The sequence below is a fragment of the Lissotriton helveticus genome, chromosome 7 (genome assembly GCF_964261635.1).
Source record: "Lissotriton helveticus chromosome 7, aLisHel1.1, whole genome shotgun sequence".
NCBI classification, from domain to species: domain Eukaryota; kingdom Metazoa; phylum Chordata; class Amphibia; order Caudata; family Salamandridae; genus Lissotriton; species Lissotriton helveticus.
The window spans coordinates 1357997358-1358017576 of NC_136068.1; the positions used below are offsets into that span (position 1 = coordinate 1357997358).

General features: G+C 44.4%; 1 protein-coding gene across 4 annotated transcripts in view; it reads right to left on the bottom strand.

Annotated features, from left to right (window-relative positions):
- Positions 1 to 20219, bottom strand: part of PIK3R6 (phosphoinositide-3-kinase regulatory subunit 6) — a 745472-nt gene that overhangs the window by 156267 nt on the left and 568986 nt on the right. For all 4 annotated transcript variants that reach the window (XM_078654671.1, XM_078654672.1, XM_078654670.1 and 1 more), the window contains 2 exons: positions 11725 to 11821; positions 6472 to 6594 (listed from right to left, as the gene is read on the bottom strand). In XM_078654671.1, the coding sequence (XP_078510797.1) occupies positions 6472 to 6594; positions 11725 to 11821 (220 nt within the window). The remainder of the gene's footprint in view (positions 1 to 6471; positions 6595 to 11724; positions 11822 to 20219) is intronic.

A 20219-nucleotide genomic window follows, 5' to 3' on the forward strand; every position in this document is an offset into this window, starting at 1 on the left:
ATGAGGCTATGTACGGTGGGTAATGTAAAAAGATAACCCATGGTTTGTGACTCCAAACACGGGGGTGATCAAAAAAGGCTCAGTTGAGCAGATAGTTTGGCAATCTTTATGTGTGTATGATTGGTAGTGTATAAATGATGACCCATGGTTTGTAGCTCCAAACTCAGAGGTGATCATTATAGGTTCAATTGCACCCAGGGTATGTCATCGCTAAGTCCAGTGATGTGAGTACCCAGACGGAACATCTATCACTGTTCTTTTTCCAGAAGGTTCTTATCAGTTTTGAAGGACTCAACCACTGTCCAGTGTAGGTCCTGCGTACTGTGTCGCATCAAGAAGTAATGGGTGGCCATTTTAGTAGTTGTTTTTTTGCAACGTACGTTGCTACGGTGTTCACCTATACGTACCTTGACGGGTCTAGAAGTCATTCCAATGTATTCTTTTGCACACGGGCAAGTAATGAGGTAGATCACATTACGACTATTGCAGTTCGTGAATGCCCGTTGTTCCAAGTTCAAGCATTTATATAGCGCACTACTCATCCAGAGGGTCTCAAGGCGCTTGGGGGGTGGGGCGTTCATTAAATATCGAATAGCCAGGTTTTGAGTTCTTTTCTGAAGGAGATGTGGTTCTGTGTAAGGCGGAGGTGAGTGGGGAGCGAGTTCCAGGTCTTGGCCGCTAAGTAGGAGAAGGATCTGCCTCCCATGGTGGATCTTTGGATACGCGGAACTGCGGCGAGGGCTTGATTGGAGGATCTCAGTTGGCGGGTGGGTGTGTAGAAGGACAGACGAGTGTTGAGGCATATGGGACCTAGTTTGTAGAGGGCCTTGTGTGCGTGGGTGAGGAGACGGAACGTTATTCTCTTGTTGACGGGGAGCCAGTGGAGGTTTTTCAGATGGCCGGTAATGTGATCTTGGCGAGGTATGCCTAAAATGAGTCTCGCTGATGCGTTTTGGATGCGTTGGAGTTTTTTTTGTAATTTGGTTGTGATTCCGGCGTAGAGGGTGTTTCCGTAATCTAGTCGACTCGTGACAAGTGCGTGGGTGACAGTCTTTCTTGTCTCGAAGGGAATCCAGCGGAAGATTTTTTTGAGCATACGAAGTACGTTGAAGCAGGAGGATGAGACGGCGTTGACTTGTCTGGTCATCGATAGGGAGGAGTCTAGGATGAAGCCCAGGTTACGTGCGTGATCTGTGGGTATGGGTGCTGTGCCCAGAGCCGAAGGCCACCATGAGTCGTCCCAGGCAGAGGGGGATGATCCTAGGATGAGCACTTCCGTTTTGTCTGAGTTAAGTTTTAGGTGGCTGTTTTTCATCCATGTGGCTACTTCTTTCATGCCTTCATGAAGATTGGTTTTGGCGGTGTTAGGGTCTTTGGTGAGGGAAAGGATCAGTTGGGTGTCGTCAGCGTAGGAGATGATGTTAAGGTTGTGTTGACGCGCGATGGATGCGAGTGGACTCATGTAAACGTTGAAGAGGGTGGGACTGAGTGAAGAACCTTGTGGTACGCCGCAGATGACTTCGGTGGCCTCTGATTTGAATGGGGGGAGGCGGACTCTTTGAGTTCTTCCAGCTAGGAATGAGATGATCCAGTCCAAGGCTTTTCCTTGTATGCCGATGTTATTGAGGCGTTGTATGAGGGTGCTGTGACAGACGGTGTCGAAGGCGGCGGAGAGGTCGAGTAGAATGAGGGCCACTGTTTCTCTGTTGCCCAGCAGTGTTCGGATGTCGTCTGTAGCTGCGATGAGGGCGGTCTCGGTGCTGTGTTTGGCTCGAAAGCCTGATTGTGAGGGATCGAGGGAATTGTCGGATTCAAGGAAGGCAGCGAGCTGGCTATTGACGGCTTTTTCAATGACTTTGGCAGGGAATGGGAGGAGGGATATGGGGCGATAGTTTTTAAGTTCAGAGGGGTCTGCTGTAGGTTTCTTCAGGAGGGCGCTGACTTCGGCGTGTTTCCAGCTTTCTGGGAAGGTAGCAGAGTTGATGGAGCAGTTGATGACATCACGGAGATGGGGTGCGATGAGGGAGTCTGCTTTGTTGAAGATGTGGTGGGGACAGGGGTCGGTTGGCGAGCCAGAGTGGATGGAGTTCATTAGGCGGATGGTGTCTTCAGTGGTGATTGGGTTCCAGGCGCTGAGGTTGTTTGAGGGCGGTTTAGGTTCGGAGGGGGGTGGAGAGGATTGTTTGTTGGTAATGTTTTTGAAGCTGTTGTGTATGTCGGCAATTTTGTTGTAGAAGAAGGAGGATAACGAATCGCAGAGGTCTTGGGAGGGAGTGATGTCGTTTGAGGCTGTGGTGGGATTGGTGAATTCTTTGACGATGTTGAATAGTTCCTTGCTGTTATGGGCATTGTTGTCGAGTCGATTCTTGAATGCTGATTTCTTGGTGGATCGAATTAGTTGGTGGTGTTTGCGGGTGGCTGCCTTGAAGGTGGTCATGTTGTCGGTTGTTGGGTTTTTTCTCCATGTTTTCTCGAGAGTACGGCATAGCTTCTTGGATTTCTTAAGGTCATCGTTGAACATGGGGGCCTTTTTGCTGTCCTGTTTGGTGTGATGGTTTTTCAAGGGTGCTAATTCGTCAGCGCTTTGAGTGATCCATTGTTTGAATATGGTGGCAGCTTGGTTTGGGTCCGATGAGAGGGCGGGTGGGTTTTGATTGAGCGATGTGAGGAGTTGGTCGGTGGTGATTTTGTTCCAGTATCTTCGAGGAATAGGTTGTGGGGGGTTGTGGGTCGAGGTGGTTTTGTAGCTGAAGTGAACACAACTGTGGTCCATCCAATGGAGAGTTGTGGTGCGATCGAAGGAGATGTGCTTGCTGGAGGTGAAGATTGGGTCGAGCGTATGTCCGGCTATATGGGTGGGGGTGTCAACAATTTGTTTGAGACCGAGATTGGCCAGGTTGTCGAGAAGGGTGGAGGTGTTGCTGTCGTTTTTTTTTTCCAGGTGAAGGTTGAGGTCTCCCAGTAGGATGTAGTTCTCGGAGGCGAGGGCATGTGGACTGATGAAGTCACTGATGTCTTCGCTGAATTGTTTACGGGTACCTGGAGGCCTGTAGATGAGGGTGCCTCTGAGAGTGGTTCTAGGGTTGGTGTGGATCTGGAAGTGGAGGTGTTCGGCGGAGGTAAGGTTGTCGTCGAGGCTGGTCGTGATTTTGATGGTGTTCTTATGGACGATGGCGATGCCTCCTCCTGTTTGCTTGGTGCGGTCTCTTGGGATGATCTTGTAAGTGTCCGGGATAGCTATGGCGATGTCGGGTGTTGATGATGCGTTCATCCATGTTTCTGTAAGGAAGGCGACGTCAGGTGAAGCAGTGTCGAGTAGGTCCCAGAGTTCGGTGGCGTGTCTGTGGACCGAGCGGGTGTTTAGCAGGATGCACTTCAGGTGGTTAGAGTCGGGGCTGTGTTTGGGGTTATTGGAAATGGTATGGATCTTGATGCGGTATATTTGCAGGAGTGGCAGGTGAATGGTCCGTGGGTGTGTCCAGGGGTAGCTACGCAGCATTGCGGGGTGCGTCCGGGGTTGAGGGCTAGGAGGGTGGCGACGTCGTATGTTATGCGGGCGGAGTGGGTGTTGCGAGGACCAGGGGGTCTGGCGCTGGGCGCGGTCCAGGCGCAGACGGGCTTACCTTTGGCGCACCTTCGGCGCGCATGGGGCGCGTGAACGCTGCGCGTGAAGGCATCTGTCATTTATGGATGGTGGAGGAGGAGCGAGGGGGGGTCAGCTGGGAGGCGGGAGCGGGGTGGAGAGAGGGGCTGGGAGGCGGAACAACAAAATGGTGGCAGCAAGAAAGCGAAGACGAAAACGACACAAGCAGGGCTTTGCAAATGTAAACAATGCTAGCTTTACAGTCAGCGCTACGAGCAATCCAATCACAGATCAAAATATGCAAAGTGGGCAGCCAGGAGCAGTGAAGCTACGATGTAAGCAGAGTACAAATACTTAATTTAAAAGCGAGAGCAGTGAAGCGCTATCCTGATTGCAGCTAAGTTTATTCTCAGTCAGGAGCAGGGAAGCGCTACGATGTCTGCAGAGCACAAATACTTAATTTGAAAGCGAGAGCAGTGAAGCGCTATCCTGATTGCAGCTAAGTTAAATCTCAGTCAGGAGCAGGGAAGCGCTACGATGTAAGCAGAGTGCAAATACTTAATTTAAAAGCGAGAGCAGTGAAGCGCTATCCAGTTTGTTCCGTTAGAAAAATGGATCGTCCTACTCCTACTGGTCAGTTCGCAGTGGGTGCAGGTACCACAAGGATGGCGTCCACCCACATCCGCTAGTTTGGGTGGACCGTTTTCCAGAGGGGTTCTAGGTCTGCTATGGACCAATATGTCTCTAAGATTTCTCCCTCTTTTATGGGAGAACATAGGTTTTGGAAAATTCAAAGAACCCCCGTCAAGAAACCTCCAATGTTTGTTCACTATTTTAGTGATTCTGTTAGAAAGTTGTTATGCAGATGGGGCGGGTCTCTGGTTCCTTAGGAACTGTGTCCTCGAGAAGGGCCTCCCTATTGTTATTCCTTGCTCTTTTGAAACCTTTTTTAACAATAGTTGTGGGATAATTTCTGTTTAGTAGTTTCCAATCAGTAAACAATGGGGCATTAACCCATGCTTGTGACAGTATGTATCTAGCAATGTTTTGCCTCTTTTTGTCAACCTGGAATCTGTGTCCCCATCTTTTTACATGTATGTCTATGTTGTGTTGTGTGTCTATTAACAACATGTAAGTGTGTCTCTTCATCCCTTAACAAACACCCTGGGCCTAGTATTGTCATGGTGGAGTGGTGTGGCTCACTGGTTAGAGGCGGCAGACCCGTAAGCAGAGGACGGCCCGGGACCAGGGTTCGATTCCCGACGCGGCAGGGTCGTGGACCAGGGTCAGCGGGCTCGATAATTCTCGCCTCGGTGCCTACTCTAGTCAGGGACCACACTCGGCAACTCTGGGCATTAGCTTGCCTCATCTTCACAACGGCCCCCCAGACCGCCGGGGATGCTTGGTCGCACCTTAGAGATACCCATTAGGGACCATCTCTCAGGGTGAGCCAGGACGGGTTCCCCAGCGGTCGAAGCGCGGAGATACTCCTCCGGGAGTTGATTCTAGCGCTATATAAACCCACAATTAATTAATTAATTAATGGTCCACCATGGACATGTTTCTATGTCACTGTAAATTTTTTCTCCCATTTTAGGAGACCTATTGCGCTTTGGGATTCGCGCTAACAACATTCACGTGCTCTTCCTTGTTTCTTGCAGGCCCACTATTCAGCAATACTGATAGGACTGTACACTATAGGAATGAATACATACCACATAGGTATTGATTATCTTCACCTGTATATACAAATTGCACATACTGTGAATCAACATTAGTGAGTGACCGAGGGGTCAGACCCCGTCCTGACGAAGAGGCGTTCTGCCTCGAAACATGTGGATGCCACTAGGAGATTAAGCTCATTGTCAAGCCTATTAGTCTCCGCTACACCTTTTTTAATTATACCAGCTTGTGACTAACAAATAGTTTTTTGCTTTCACAAAGCCAGGTATCATTTTAGATTCACTTTTCCAAACACCCCTGGCCCTACCTACACTCACTCCAACTCACATAGCACTCACAATTATTTAAGGTGCAACCCAGCCGTAAGTGCTCTGGATCCTTTCATTTCAATGTGCTGTACTCTTGGTCCTGTACCATTCAATGGCAGGATACAAAGGGCTAAAGGGGATAGAGGCTGTAAGAGTAAATAAAACAACTGGTTAAAGAAAGCACTAAAACAAAACTTTGGCCTGAGCCAAATTACAGGCACTGAAGAAAAGGTTTGAAGACCGGATTGTTGCAAGGGCCTACAACTGAAGTCACTCATGCCACTGCCGCACTGGAGGATGCTCCTTCTCCGATCTCACCGCCAAAGACTGGACCCCCCACCTCCACATCTCCTCCTCGTTGACCAACTTCAGGAAGGGGCTCAAATGCTTTTCGAATGAGACCTGCAGCAAGAGCCTGGATACCCCTGGGGGTGATAAGCAGCTCTCTATAAATACTACTTGATTGATTGACATGCTAGAGTAGTGATTAACAAATAGTCGACAGGAGCGGTCCTCTCAATAGGTAGACTCTAACTTCCCCATCATCATGCCGATTGGACTTTTATCTTGTGCACAATATTCTGAATAAACTCTATTGAGAGCACAGTGCTAGATGAAACTCTGTAATACCAAATAGGAAAAGAATTCCATAAGCAAAGCTTATAGTAACATTCCTTATCAAGCAAGGGGGAGGGGGGCTCAGAAATATTAGCATAGCAAGTGAGTGAACTAGAAAAAAATATAGTGTAATGTTACTGTCCATAGGTGTGGTGTGTTTAATGCTGTTACAATATGCAATTATAAAGAAGTGAGTGAGGTGGGTGGCACAAATGACAAAGAACTGGTCGACGTGCAACAAACAAATGCAAGAAAATGAGAAATGATTAGCTCTCCTACCATGTTCGCAAGTTTGGGAATCATGTCACATAGAGGGTTGATGTTGCTTTCGTACCATGGATCAACTCTACCCAGATACTGGGCCAGCTCACAAAGTTCTGCTTTACTGGCTGTAGTGTTTTCCTACATGAGAGAAGAAAATCACACCATGGATACTTAGCATAGCTCATTTACAAACGTTGCATTCAAGTAACTCCTCCTGAATCAAAAATGCACACAGTAAATAAAGCTCACCTTGAGATCCATGACCATTACTAATTACAAGTCAGACTTGGGCAATTACCTAGAAAGCAGACATACAGCTACTTGTGATATGGCAACAAGAATGTAGAATTAGGCAAATGTCTAAAAGACGGCTAACCTAGAGGAAGACTACTGACTGACTCAACACTAAAGACAACCCCTATGTGTTCCACTGGGCTGCATTCTTGACCTGCTCCCTTTGCCATTTATTTGTATTGAGCTAGCAATGCCAAGGTCACATCATATGACCTTTCTTGGTGAAACTACATCAACGTAAAAAACTGATTTAGAGCATCACATGTCTGCTTCTTTAAAATGGAGTTAATATTTTTTCCAATAGAGGTTCTTTTCCTCAGCACTGTTTTTTATGAATCGTACATTTCACTAAATTAAAGACAGGGTTGAACCATTTTGAGTTGTCCCTAATCTGATGGGGTGGTGGTGGTAAAATCCACAATTGTATTTCCATCTCCATAAGAAGTTTCTGCAAGACTGCTTCCCATGCAGAATGTTGGATTCAGACTAGTACAACAGGCAACTATGGCAATCTTCCTGGTGTGAGGGACCTTGCACAGGGATGGAACTGGTCATGGTGACAGTTTCCTTAGCTGGAAAGCGTAAAAGAGGGAGTTTTGAGGTTGTGGCCAGGTGTGGATCTTTGGGAACTGATACATGCATTACTGGCAGAACAGATGAGTTCGGGGGAGAGCGTGGGTGCAAGCTTACACAATGTTTTGCTGGCCCATCACACCAGATTCTGAACTACACAATGCATGCACGTTATTGGGGATTGGAAAGGAGTAATAAATGCTTTTTCTGCCCATGAAAAACACAAAGGATCATAAAATACTAGGCATCAACTCCGTTATGTTTTGAAGGCCTTTCCCAAATGTGGTCTTATGAATCAAAACCAGCAGATGTCTACGTAGGTCTCCCCTACTCCCATCCACGGGATCCGGCGTCATCATGTGGAAGGATCAACAACTGCTCCTTGAAGCTGTCGTAACTAAAAGCTGAAAGCTGGGCCACCGATAGCAGCTGTCAAGTTATTTGTCCTGCAGATGTGATGGCAACCTACTACACTCTGCAACCTATACTGCTAGTTAGCTATATTGACAGGCAGGGAGTGGGTGGGGTTGTGATGCTCTTCTGGGCGCTTTTTGTAAAGGCACAGAACACCATTGACTTCTTGTGCTGCAGCACTAAACTTACTGCACTGAGAGGCTAATTATGTTACAGACCTGGATCTGGGTGACCAGCTGCCAGCATGTGCAGCCTCTGAGCTGGACTGAAACTAGAAAGGTACCCCTGAGTTTCACTGTACATGCCTCAAGAAATCCCTCCACACCGTATCTGTAAGAAGTGTAACAAAGAAAGGATAGCCCTCTGTTGACTCAGTACAGCCCGAGCATAGCGAGATGGTGTTTCGTGTTGCATGAGAAGGGTCTCATTGAGCCCAATATGGCTTTTATGGTTTGGACAGGAAGAACGCAAGGACAACTGTTGTCTCATGAATAGTTGTTTGTAGAGCTCTTTCCACAGTTATAAACTCGCTACTTAGTAGTGCAAATATAATTGATGTGATATAATGAAATAGGTACACATCTCGAAATTTTGTCTTATGTATTTTAAGTAAATTACAACAAAAGGAATGCATCTAGGAATCCTCTAGGTTGTTGCAATTGAGCGGTCAATCAACACACCGCATCACTTTCTAATTCCTTTAACTGCCATTTGCAAGTATTCTTGGATTATAGCAATATTATGCACACTCCTGTTTTACAATGAGGACACACAACCACTTTCTCCTTGTTCAACTCCAGTATTTATTTATTTGCGAGTTTGTATAGCGCTGGAATCGACTCCAACTGGAGTATCTGCGCTTTATAGTATAGTCCTCTATCCTCCTCTCCGTCACTCTCTGGCAACCAATACAACAGGAATGCTCATCCTACTCCCTGGTAGGACTGCATCAATTCTAAAGACAGCTCACACTCCATCAAGAAATGCAACACATTGATTCCATTAACTTTCGGATAGGTTTCTCAAGTAAGGCAAGACCTGTTGACTGGAGTCTAATTGTAAATGTAAGATACAAATGTAGGATGTGATCCCTGGGCTCTCAGTCTGTTCACCTCCTCTGGGGCTCCACCACCAACTGCTAGCTTCATTGTCCCCCTTTGTGTCTAACCAGAGCTACCCTGACCCTTCTGCATCAGGGAGACCGAGAGGGTAATGGCCTCAATTAGAGGAAGATGGTAATGAGATGGATGTATGCCACAAAATACCAGTTGTCCGGTCCACCTTCCTCCTTGTTCCGCTGCCTCATTTATGTTTAAATACCTTTTGTTGTGTACAAGGCCAAAAGAAAAAGAATATCAGTAATACATTCCACAAGCAGTACCGACAACTCGGAGCATTTCTTGCCTTACACTATCACATCTTTTCACGAAAGATCAACATCTGCTAATAACAAGCCCTCCCTGGAAAACAAACTCAAGAAGCATATGGGAAATAAAGGGGGCGAGTGGGATAGGAGAAGGAAGAAGAGACCACATCATGGCGTTAAGAACTTACACAACACACGACCTAGCATGATCCTCTGCATTTGGCGGAAACATCCATCTTCCACACATGGCCCCCCTTCACATATTATCTGGACCCACTGTCTTCTTTTCAAACCCAGTTACAGATTTGTGGCTCTCTAGAAAGTCCCTCATGGCTGTGAGCCTGTAAAAGTCTAGGTTTTCTCCTTATGTAGCACACCGTTTGCTTTGTTGCACATCAAAAGAAAGCTGTGCAACCCATTGCATAGGTTTTTCTATACGACTTGGAGTTCTATGCTCTTGTGTTTGGGTGGTTCACATTAAGCCCAGGAAGATCGGCACTCACATTTCCTTACAGAAAATCTATTGATTTTTGGAGGCTGAGCGTATAATCTCCTGTCTCTTTTGAGGAATCCTCAAGTCAACCAGTCACTGTTTCTGAACCTTTTCCCTTTGGACCTCTTGTAGATAACAAATTGCCTAATGGCCAGCAGGGCTGTGCCATCGACCCCCAACATTTTGGTGGTAAAAAGTGCCTTACCACATCTTTATGCCTTACTTTTCCTCCAAAGACACCCCAAACTCTTAGGCGTGACGCCCCTGTGTACCTCAACTTCCCTTCAGTCAGATCATGATAGCACATTTTTAAAATGGTTATGGCTTCCATTGAGTTCAGTGACAATGATGATACTCTCCACTTTAGCCAGGCCCTGTTCAAAGTCTCCCAGCTGTATGCAGTGTTGGCCAAGTCTTCCCTCGAGTTCTTCCAAATTCCCCTTCATCACTGTGACCTTGTAGTCAATACTCCCAACTATGGCCTTCAATGCCTCAGCAGATCTTGAATTAGTTTCTCACCTGGTGTAAATAAAGCTTGCCCCACAAGGAATCTCTGATTCTCTGTCCTCCTCATTAGTCCAGGATGTTGTCACATGGCACACAGCAAGCATTTTTGTTTTATTTTTCTCTGGTGTTCTTGACTTTAATGTTCTCGGGCAGCAATTTGACCTCTCCGCTTTAAATTATGCATCAGGTGCTCAGGGTGCAAGCTGTAGCTTTATGTGCTCTTTTTCTGTCTCAGTAACTGAGTGTTGGGATCAGTGACCAGTATTGGGATCAGAGCATCTAGTGTCATGTCTCTTCAACCAGCACTAGTGACTTTGACTCCACTCCTTTCATGCTGGTGGCCACTGATCCCGGCAGTGGGAGTCACGCTGGAGTACAGCAAAAAGATGTTCATCGTGGCTAGCTACTCACCCCTGCTTCATTTTGGGGATGGAGTAGCTGGTGTTCCCGATACTGGATCTGCCCCTGGCAATAGCAATTTCCATATTGGGGGTGAAATGGTGCAGGATCGGAGACCAATTCATGACTGCATGTCTGATGCTATTTCCACCAGGGTTCAGTGTTTTATTTGTAATTAATAAATAAAAGTAAGTGGAGGTGCTCAATTTTGATGTTACTAGGTTGGTACCGATGCTGCCGAACACTGGGATTGTCACATACCAAGGCTGTGGAGTCTTTACTCCACTTCATGTCACTTTCTTCTAGTGCCCCACACCAATTGCACATAGTACATGCTGTTGGTGTTCCGTCTGTGTGGGAGAACAACAGCATGATACCGCCTTATCTTCATTTGTAACCTCCCATGAGGACTGGTCCTTTTACTTCTGTAACACGGTTTGTCTTATTTAGTCTGTAAGCACTATTTTCTTTAAAGAGTTTTTCCTACTGCAGACACGACGTGCTTTCCTGCAACATTCAGCACAACATGCACGCTTCCATTTTCCAAGCAGCCCGGGAAAATGGCGGCTGCTTCTTTGAAATGCAATAGGTCTCACATTTACAAGAGTTTAAGCTATTGGCATTGTAAATGACAATGCCTTTTATTTGTGTGTTAACCGTTTCTGCACTGCGCAAATTTTCACCCTGTGCGGGCGTTTTATTGAGTGGGCGGAGTTCAGACGGCCCCTGGCCGTCCTCCGCACACGTCCACCGTGGCGTCAGACGGCCGGGGGCTGTCCGAAGCACACAAGGGGTTAATTATAAAAACAGATAAATAAAAGGCATTGTTGTTTAAAATGCCAATAGCTTAAACTCTGGCAAATATTAGACCTATTGCACTTCAAATGCTTGTCAAAATATGCCCTTCTTTCTACTACAGACTCATACTACAGAGTGTAGGAGCGGTTTCTCTAACTTTATACAAATCTTCTTACTACTGCAACAATGGAACAGACTTCTTTATATACTTGCTAGAGATCATTATTCTAAGAAAATTTTGAAAGAATCAGGAATTAAAATGAGGGAAGGAAATGGAAAAATGAAAATCCCACTAGAGGTGATCAATGTACTGCTGTGCATTACATTTAGGCTTTATGACTGGGGCTGCTTCAATACATCATACAGAAGGAAACGGCGCAAGCAGAACAGATCTCCAAGACCCCATGGCACCATGAATGCTCACCTTGTTGGCGGGGGAAGCTGATGGCGGGACCAGGACCGGTATGTAGTAAAACTGTAAGTTTGCCTTTATCGTGCCAAACGGTTTGCATTCACATTTCCTGAAACAGGCAAAAGTGACATACAATGAAGTAACTGTCAGAATCGTAAGGAAGAGTTTCAAACAAAATTAAGGAACTTTACTGTATGACTCACAGACCTACCAATGCTTTTCCTAACTCATTGGTGTAGAGCGTAAATAAAAATGGTGCCAGGACACAGCCCTGTGTTACCCCCTTCGACACGCCGAATGGAGCAGTACATTCACCTTTTACCCCATACCGTACCCTAGCTGTCATATTTGAATAAAGGTGTCTCAGGAAATGTAAGAGTGGGGCTTCACACCCATGTTGGCCAATATGGTCCACAAATTATTGTGTTCCACGTAGTCAAATGCTGCAGTTAGGTCAACAAAGGCCCGACATAATTTGCCCTGCTTGGCCACTACAAACTTTCGGATTGGCAGGTTTAGATTTAATCCCTGCTCAACCGTACCCAGGCCTTCCCGGAAACCAAACTGCAACTCTGACATTATATTACTGTCCTCATCCCATACCTGGAGTCTGTTAAGCACTATACTCCCTACTACCTTCACCAGGGAATCAAGAAGTAATAATTGCCGGTAACAAGCCGGGTTTTGCTGATCCCCTTTCTTAACGATTGGGACCAGAACTGATTCTGACCATGTCGTAATGAACCCTGTGGAACAAGAAGCTTTTATCACTTGAGTTAACAATGGGGCCCATAAATGCAAATTGGCTTTAAATAGGTCTACAGGCACACCGTCCGGACCCGGTGCCTTACTTTCCTTACTAGACTTAATTGCAATGATTACCTTATCTAAAGTTATGTGGAGGTTCATTGGGTGCTCTCTTATGCCCGTTGAAGCCTGCAATAGCTGGGTTTGGTCAGCAACTGGCTGTCTCGTGTGGCTTTATACATGTCTGTAAAGTGTATATATAAGCCTATATTGGCCCTTCTCTATGCCTTCTCTACGCCGATGACGCAGTTTTAATGTCCCACACACAATTGGGGCTACAACGGGTGTTAACTTCCTTCACTGTTTTTATGCAGAACTAGGTCTTCGAGTAAATATACCAAAGACATTTGCAAAACTTGACATGATTATAAGTAAGGTTGAAAAGTCCTTACAAAATCATCACTTCTTTCAAACGATTTGCATGAGACTGGGGGTATCAAATATTTTATAGATTTTCTATCAATAATTTCTTCATTATCAATATTATTGCACAGATTCCCTTGTATTTCACGCCTCCAGTGGCTTATTTTACTAGTGGAATTCTTGATTGTCAGGAGCAAAACACGTTTATTTAATGCCTCCAGTGGCATTTTACTCTTTTCTTAATCCCATACCTACCCCTTCTTCCTGCTCAGTGATCTGGACTCATGTATCTTCTTAAACCAATGTCAATTAAAAAATCATACTTAAATTGTGTATAACAAAACCCAAATACGAAATTGTGCACATATTTTACACTTGTGACGATGATTTTGTAATGACTTTTCAACCCTACTTATAATCATGCCAAGTTTTGCACTTTTTGTTTAGTAATTTTGAGCACTGTAATATAGGAGCACTACATTGACCATAATTCCCTCTTTTGAAAAATCAAAGGTTATTGTAATGAGAACGTGGTACCTTTAAATAAGGTAGCAAAACAGGAGAGCGGGACCGTGAGCAAGATCTCAGTAAGAGATCGAAACGCATAGGTGGCTGGAAGTTTGGATGTCCCTGTTAATTGAAAAATAAAACTTTTGGAATGGACTTCTGGAGTGCGACACAATTCTTTCCTGAGATAGGAAAGGGAATGAAGATATATATATACAAGGCCACGAGACTCGCTATCCAAGGAGTCTCGTATGTGGAGCTGTGCGATGGATGAGGACAGGAGTGATGTTTGGGGCTCATGGTAGAGCCTTTGGAACGAGCAGTAATTTGAAAGTGCATCCATCCAGGAAATATGGACTACATCTCCCACAAGTACAATGTGTGTTTTCATATAGGGAGATAGTAGACGTCGTGCACTTTACTGCTGGCCCCTGATGAGGAAAATAAATTTCCGAAACGCGTCGGGCCTATTTCAAACACGCAACTGCCCATACCAACTAACGCTTTGGGGAAGGCGCGCGCAGGCTCGGGTGCTACCCGCTACTTGGACAACCCCATGGAGCGTAATACATTAGCGGCGGTCCTGCCGCTGGGTTGCACCACCCCGAAGAAACGGGGGCCACGGGACTCGCTATCCAAGGAGTCTCGTATGTGGAGCTGCGTGATGGATGAGGACAGGAGTGATGTTTGGGGCTCATGGTAGAGCCTTTGGAACGAGCAGTAATTTGAAAGTGCATCCATCCAGGATATATGGACTACATCTCCCACAAGCACAATGTGTGTTTTCATATAGGGAGATGGTAGACGTCGTGCACTTTACTGCAGGCCCCTGATGAGGAAAATAAATTTCCGAAACGCGTCGGGCCTATTTCAAACACGCAACTGCCCATACCAACTAACGATTTGGGGAAGGCGCACGCAGGCTCGGGTGCTACCCGCTACTTGGACAACCCCATGGAGCGTAATACATTAGCGGTGGTCCTGCCGCTGGGTTGCACCACCCCGAAGAAACGGGGGCCACGAGACTTGCTATCCAAGGAGTCTCGTGTGTGGAGCTGCGCGATGGATGAGGACAGGAGTGATGTTTGAGGCTCATGGTAGAGCCTTTGGAACGAGCAGTAATTTGAAAGTGCATTCATCCAGGATATATGGACTACATCTCCCACAAGCACAATGTGTGTTTTCATATAGGGAGATGGCAGACGTCGTGCACTTTACTGCTGGCCCCTGATGAGGAAAATAAATTTCCGAAACGCGTTGGGCCTATTTCAAACAAGCAACTGCCCATACCAACTAACGCTTTGGGGAAGGCGCACACAGGCTCGGGTGCTACCCAATACTTGGACAACCCCATGGAGCGTAATATATATATATATATAAATAGATATAAATCCCACAATTATGAATTCTTTTTGATCACAGGGGCACGTGGTCCAGGCAGTTAATGCCAGGAGGCTTGCATTCTTAAAATCAACAGCAACCCTTTCAAACTTTGCACGGAAACCTGGAAAAAGACCCCCACCCCAGAGGAATTGATAAACATATATAGAGCAAAATGCGTCACCACCGCTATATACGGGCAGGTATATGGGGTTATACTAACACCCAGCCACTACAGATGGTGGAAAACACTTTTCTAAGATTCCTCCTAGCAGTCCCGGATAGCTCTTCTGTGCATGTCATGCAGAATTGGGCTTACCATATAAAACTGATTTAATAAAAATCCAACCAGTCCTATAATGGCACAGAGTATGGACAGATACTAAAACCAAGCTCAACAGGGATATTATAAGAGATTGTACTAAACTAGATAGGGCCTCCAATATCCCATGGTTGAAATACATAAAAGAATTAATGCAGGATCTAGGACACCCGGAATAATATGAAAAGCTAAGTTCCACACTCTCTGACACTAGGGAAGATCTTCAAAAAGAGTGTATGACTCTTCAGGAGTCCTGTAGACTCTCTACAGAAATAAGGAGGTCGATAGTTCTGTCCAATCAATTGTCACTTATTACATATGACATGCAACCATACCTAAAATACATGGAGGATTCTCAGGATATATTCACCCTGACTCGTTTTAGGTTTGGTATCTTCCACCGAATCACATTCTTTCCCACAATGATCGATTGGACAACACAATTTATGTGTGGTTTTTTTTGTAAATTTTTCTCAATACAAAGACAGAAATGGATTCTACCAATTTTAAAGATATTGGGTTTTAGACAATGCCAACCTGCATTATTGTTTTTACAATTTTTAGAGAATGAGGATTTTACTAGCTCTATAGCACGATTTTTAAGGAACATAGGGCCAGATGTAGGTCGGTCGGTAACGGCCGAAAATCGGTATTTTCGGCCGTTACCGACCGGAAAATCAGATTTGGTATGTAGGGCCCAGAATTTTACAGATTCGGTAAATTTACCGATCGGTAAATTTACCGAATCTGTAAAATACCGAATCGGTATTTATACCTATTCGGTATTTTTGATATGTAGGTGGGACTCTTCTGAGTCCCACAACCCTTACCGATTCTGTATTTTACCATCAAATATATTTGATGGTAAAATACCGATTCAGGCGTGCATGCACATGTATGCATGCACACCTGTGCCATATGACAGGCAGACCTGCCCTTAGGGCAGGTATGCCTGCCACATGGCCCCTGAATCTTTTTTGGGGGTGCTAGAGGGTGTCAAAGTGACACCCCCTGCACCCTTGTCAAAATCTGTATTTACCGATTCGGTAAATACCGACCGGTAATGCCCCATTCATTCCTATGGGCTTTAAAGCCCATAGGAATGAATGGGCCATTACCGGTCGGTATTTACCGAATCGGTAAATACAGATTTTTACCGATTCGGTAGCAGGAACATCTGGATGTTCCTACATCTCAACCCCTTAGATTTACCGATTTTTAATTACCGAATCGGTATGATTCCGTAATTTAAAAATCGGTAAATCTATTTTACCTACATCGGGCCCATAATCTGTTGCAGAAAAACTATGATTTCATAGATTTTGCTGCTTGATTACATCATTGTATATCATAATTTATAAATACATGTGTTTTTTTATGATAAATGAAATGTGTATGATGATACATGTTGGTTTGTATTGCTTCTACTTTTATGATTTTTTTGTGAAGAATCGAATAAAGCATTTTGAATTGAATTGACTCACAAACCTAAAGTACAACTTCATGGAAAGCATGATGGATAGTGTCTATGGCACATTTCAAACCATGCCCATAGGACTTCCTACACAGAGAATAAAAGAAATAATAAAATAAAATACAAAGTACTTGGTAGTTCTGTATATCCATCTAAAGAAAAACTATTTCTTATCGTATATCTCCATTATTAGGCAGCTAAGCGAAATGAGACTCAGGGAAATTAATTCTGCCATTCTGTTAAAGTGATGGGAAAGTTGAAGTCAGAACTCAGATCTCCTAGTGAAAGCAATCAACTTGGACTAAATCTCCTTGAAATAGCCACCTGGGGGTTAAAACTAAATCATAAATGCTAACCATCCATTCACTCAGCTCAAAAGAAGTCTCGTCCATGCTTTGCAAATGATGATGGTTTAAAATAGAACTAGGGAGATGGAGTCACTTCAAAACACACTGCTATATAACTGTGTTCCAAGTCCAAAGAGTCATAAATCATACCTTTAAATAAACAGCTGTTATGCCTCCAACCCCCCCACCTCCTTCCCACCCCCCATAGCTGCACATATACGGTCTGATGGATACACTTTAAAGGTAAGTTTCCGTTTTTGTGCATAATTAAATAAATGCAGAGATCAAGCAATGCTACATCTAAATATAGAAATTGATTTATACTTGGAAAATTGGCAAAATGTTATCAGTTTTCTAGCTCTGTCGTCAACTGTGGATCTGCTAAGGGCTTGCATGATGTAGTGAATACAAATAATCTTACAAATACCATTATTTATGACCTTTGCTTAAGGCTGAAAGGTTTGTATTCCATGATATTTGGAGGTCTATGTCATTAATATGAACAGTAAGAAGCTCCTTTGCCATATTTACCAAATTCAGACGCACCGCATATCAAGCCTCTGAGTGCCCTTGCACCACCAACACGTGGCAATAGACAATTTGGCTACTAGTAAAAGTTTTTATAGAGGCTTGTGCGAAGCCGTGTCGGAGGCATTGCACTATGATAGATAGCCTCTTTTTTCCCACTCCGCAGCTTCCAAGTCGCTCAAAGACCGTCTATGATAAAACCATTATCACAAGGCGTACTGCAGGGCTCTATTTTAAGCACTACTTTATTCAATTTATATATCTGCCCCTTAGCTGAGATGGTTGAAAGACACACCGAGAAAATTGCACCATTTGCAGATGATCCACAACTAATTGTAACACTTTCCCAAGCTGGGGTTCCTGCCGCGATGCAGTTTAAATCATGTCAGGAGAAACTGACCTCTTGGATGCGAACAGCTGTCTGAAGATGAATGCTACTGAAACTGAGGTACTGATTGTTGGCAAATCCCCATCTATTTGGACACTGGCTTGGTGGCCTGATGTCCTGGGCCAGACTCCCGCTCCCAAATCCAAAACCAAAAATCTGGACTTCAGATTTGACTTCAAATTGTCTTTTGAGAGTCCGATAGGCAGGGTTGCTGGGAAATGCTACGAAATCCTTAAAATCCTGAGAGACTCTGGACCTGCTCCCCACAGCGGCAAGAAAAACCATTGTAACTTCTCAGATAGATTATCGCAACGTGTTATTCCTTTGAGTAGCCAAAGAAAGCTTGAAGAAACTCCAAAGGATGCACCCCTAGTTCTAAATCGTCCTAGAAAGACGTTAACTACTCATGCTCTTGCTACTCTTCACTGGCTACCAGTAGAAAAAAGAATCACTTTCAAAGCCATGTGTTACTGCTACAAAATTCTTAATATGAGAGGCCCCAAATATCTGCTCCCAATGGTGCAACCCTATCTGCCTCCTTGTAGTGCTGGTGCCCTGGGTGCTGAGGGCAGGGTTAGGGGACTGATCTTTTAGCCCCTACCAGTCCACCTGAGAGCTGAACCATCTGAAAAGATTTTCAAACACCTACTTATGTCTATGTCTTGGGTAAGTCTGCTGAGACTGGCCTTAGTTTTCCTTCCCCATGCCGTATTTCTGCTTTGTTTTTACCTGGTAGGTTAGGCCCTAGCACGGGGACAAACTGCAAGGTGTAACCATGCACTCTAGAAATCGCCTTATTATTTGGTAATAGTCATGATTGATTGATCGGACGGTAACTACTGGGGATTTTAGGTAGGGAGAATAAATTACTTCACTGGCACTATAAAGTGAGTTAAAGTTTCAAAGTCATAGAAGTATTAAAAAAAAAATTTAAGATGTTAAACACAGCCATTTTGCCAGATCATCATTACTATGCAAAAACATAGACAGGATAAAAGTAAGATAGAGCTGTTGGCATGGAGAAAGTTCCCCTGCATTGCTCTGAAGAGTCTCAAGTTCCCTTTAGGAAGCGGTTATATTTTTAATACCTACCGCAAAGGATATGCGTGTGAGCTGGGATTTTTCCATGACATGAAGCAAGTCCCCGAGCAGGGATCTCTGGTTGGAGGGGCACACCATCTGGACCTTCAGTCGGAAAACAGTGACTACTACCCCCACGCCTGGCTGTACATGGCATTGAAGGCAGTGACAATATTATAATAGCAGGACAGACCTTTTTATCCAACACCTACATGGGAAAGTAATGTACCAGCATCTCTTGTCAGGAGTGTGGAATTTAATAAAGTATCTACTTGTCCATGGGGTGGGTTACTACATAAATCTACTTATACTGTAGCACGGAAGGCGTAAACGTAGTGGGTCAGATGTTTCAAATTGAACTGTACCACAAATGGACCTCCTGGCATGGACAAGACATGTCTAGGATAAAGTACTAATATCAAAGGTGTACCTACTTAGCAAAAACGTCGCCCAACGTTGCTTAGGAAAATTGTATGTTGGACAATACTGTTACTAACTGTGTTACCTGTAGTGCAGAACATGGGGGGAGGGGGGGGGAAGGAAAAGTTGTATTTCAATTGTTCTATTTTCACGATAAATATGTATGAACATAAGATACATATTGGATTGTGATACACATGTAATATAACTGTAAACACTCGTAGCTCTGTGTCAAACGACTGGCACTAAATATTGATCACGGTACAGTTAAAAATCCAATAAAATATATATATTTTTTTTAAATCTACTTATACTGTAACAAAGTTCACTTGTCCCTTTCGTGCCATGTTGTGTGGTGACGAATTATTATATACATCTCTTTATATAAGAGCTCTGATATAGCCACTCTGTTTATGACAGGGCTTGAATACTAGCAATTGCCTAATTTTACCACCTTTCCACAGATCTACATACCGGGGTTGAAGGTAGTGGTAAGCAATAGTTCCAGGGTTCGGATGCCCTACGGATTCTGCGTAGACCTACTAATCTGCATGTTTTAAGGGGTTTCACCAGCTCTTTGCTAATCTTTTCCCTCAGTGAGAAAGGTTGGAAATTTCCCCCTGACAATGGTAGACATAAAAGTTATTTCAAGGTTTAGAAAAAAGTGGTTGGAGGGCTAGCAAACTTGCAAATGCTCAACAGAATTTCACATGAGCATATCTACACATGCCTATTTGTTCTTGATAAAATACAGTTCTCAAATATTTTCTAGGAGTACGATTTCTTGGCTGACTTTTTTAAATTCTTGTGAATTCATGAAAGTCGTAAATCTGCACTAATGCAAGGACATATACCATAGGTGCAGTTTTGAGACTATAATAATTGGCCCTG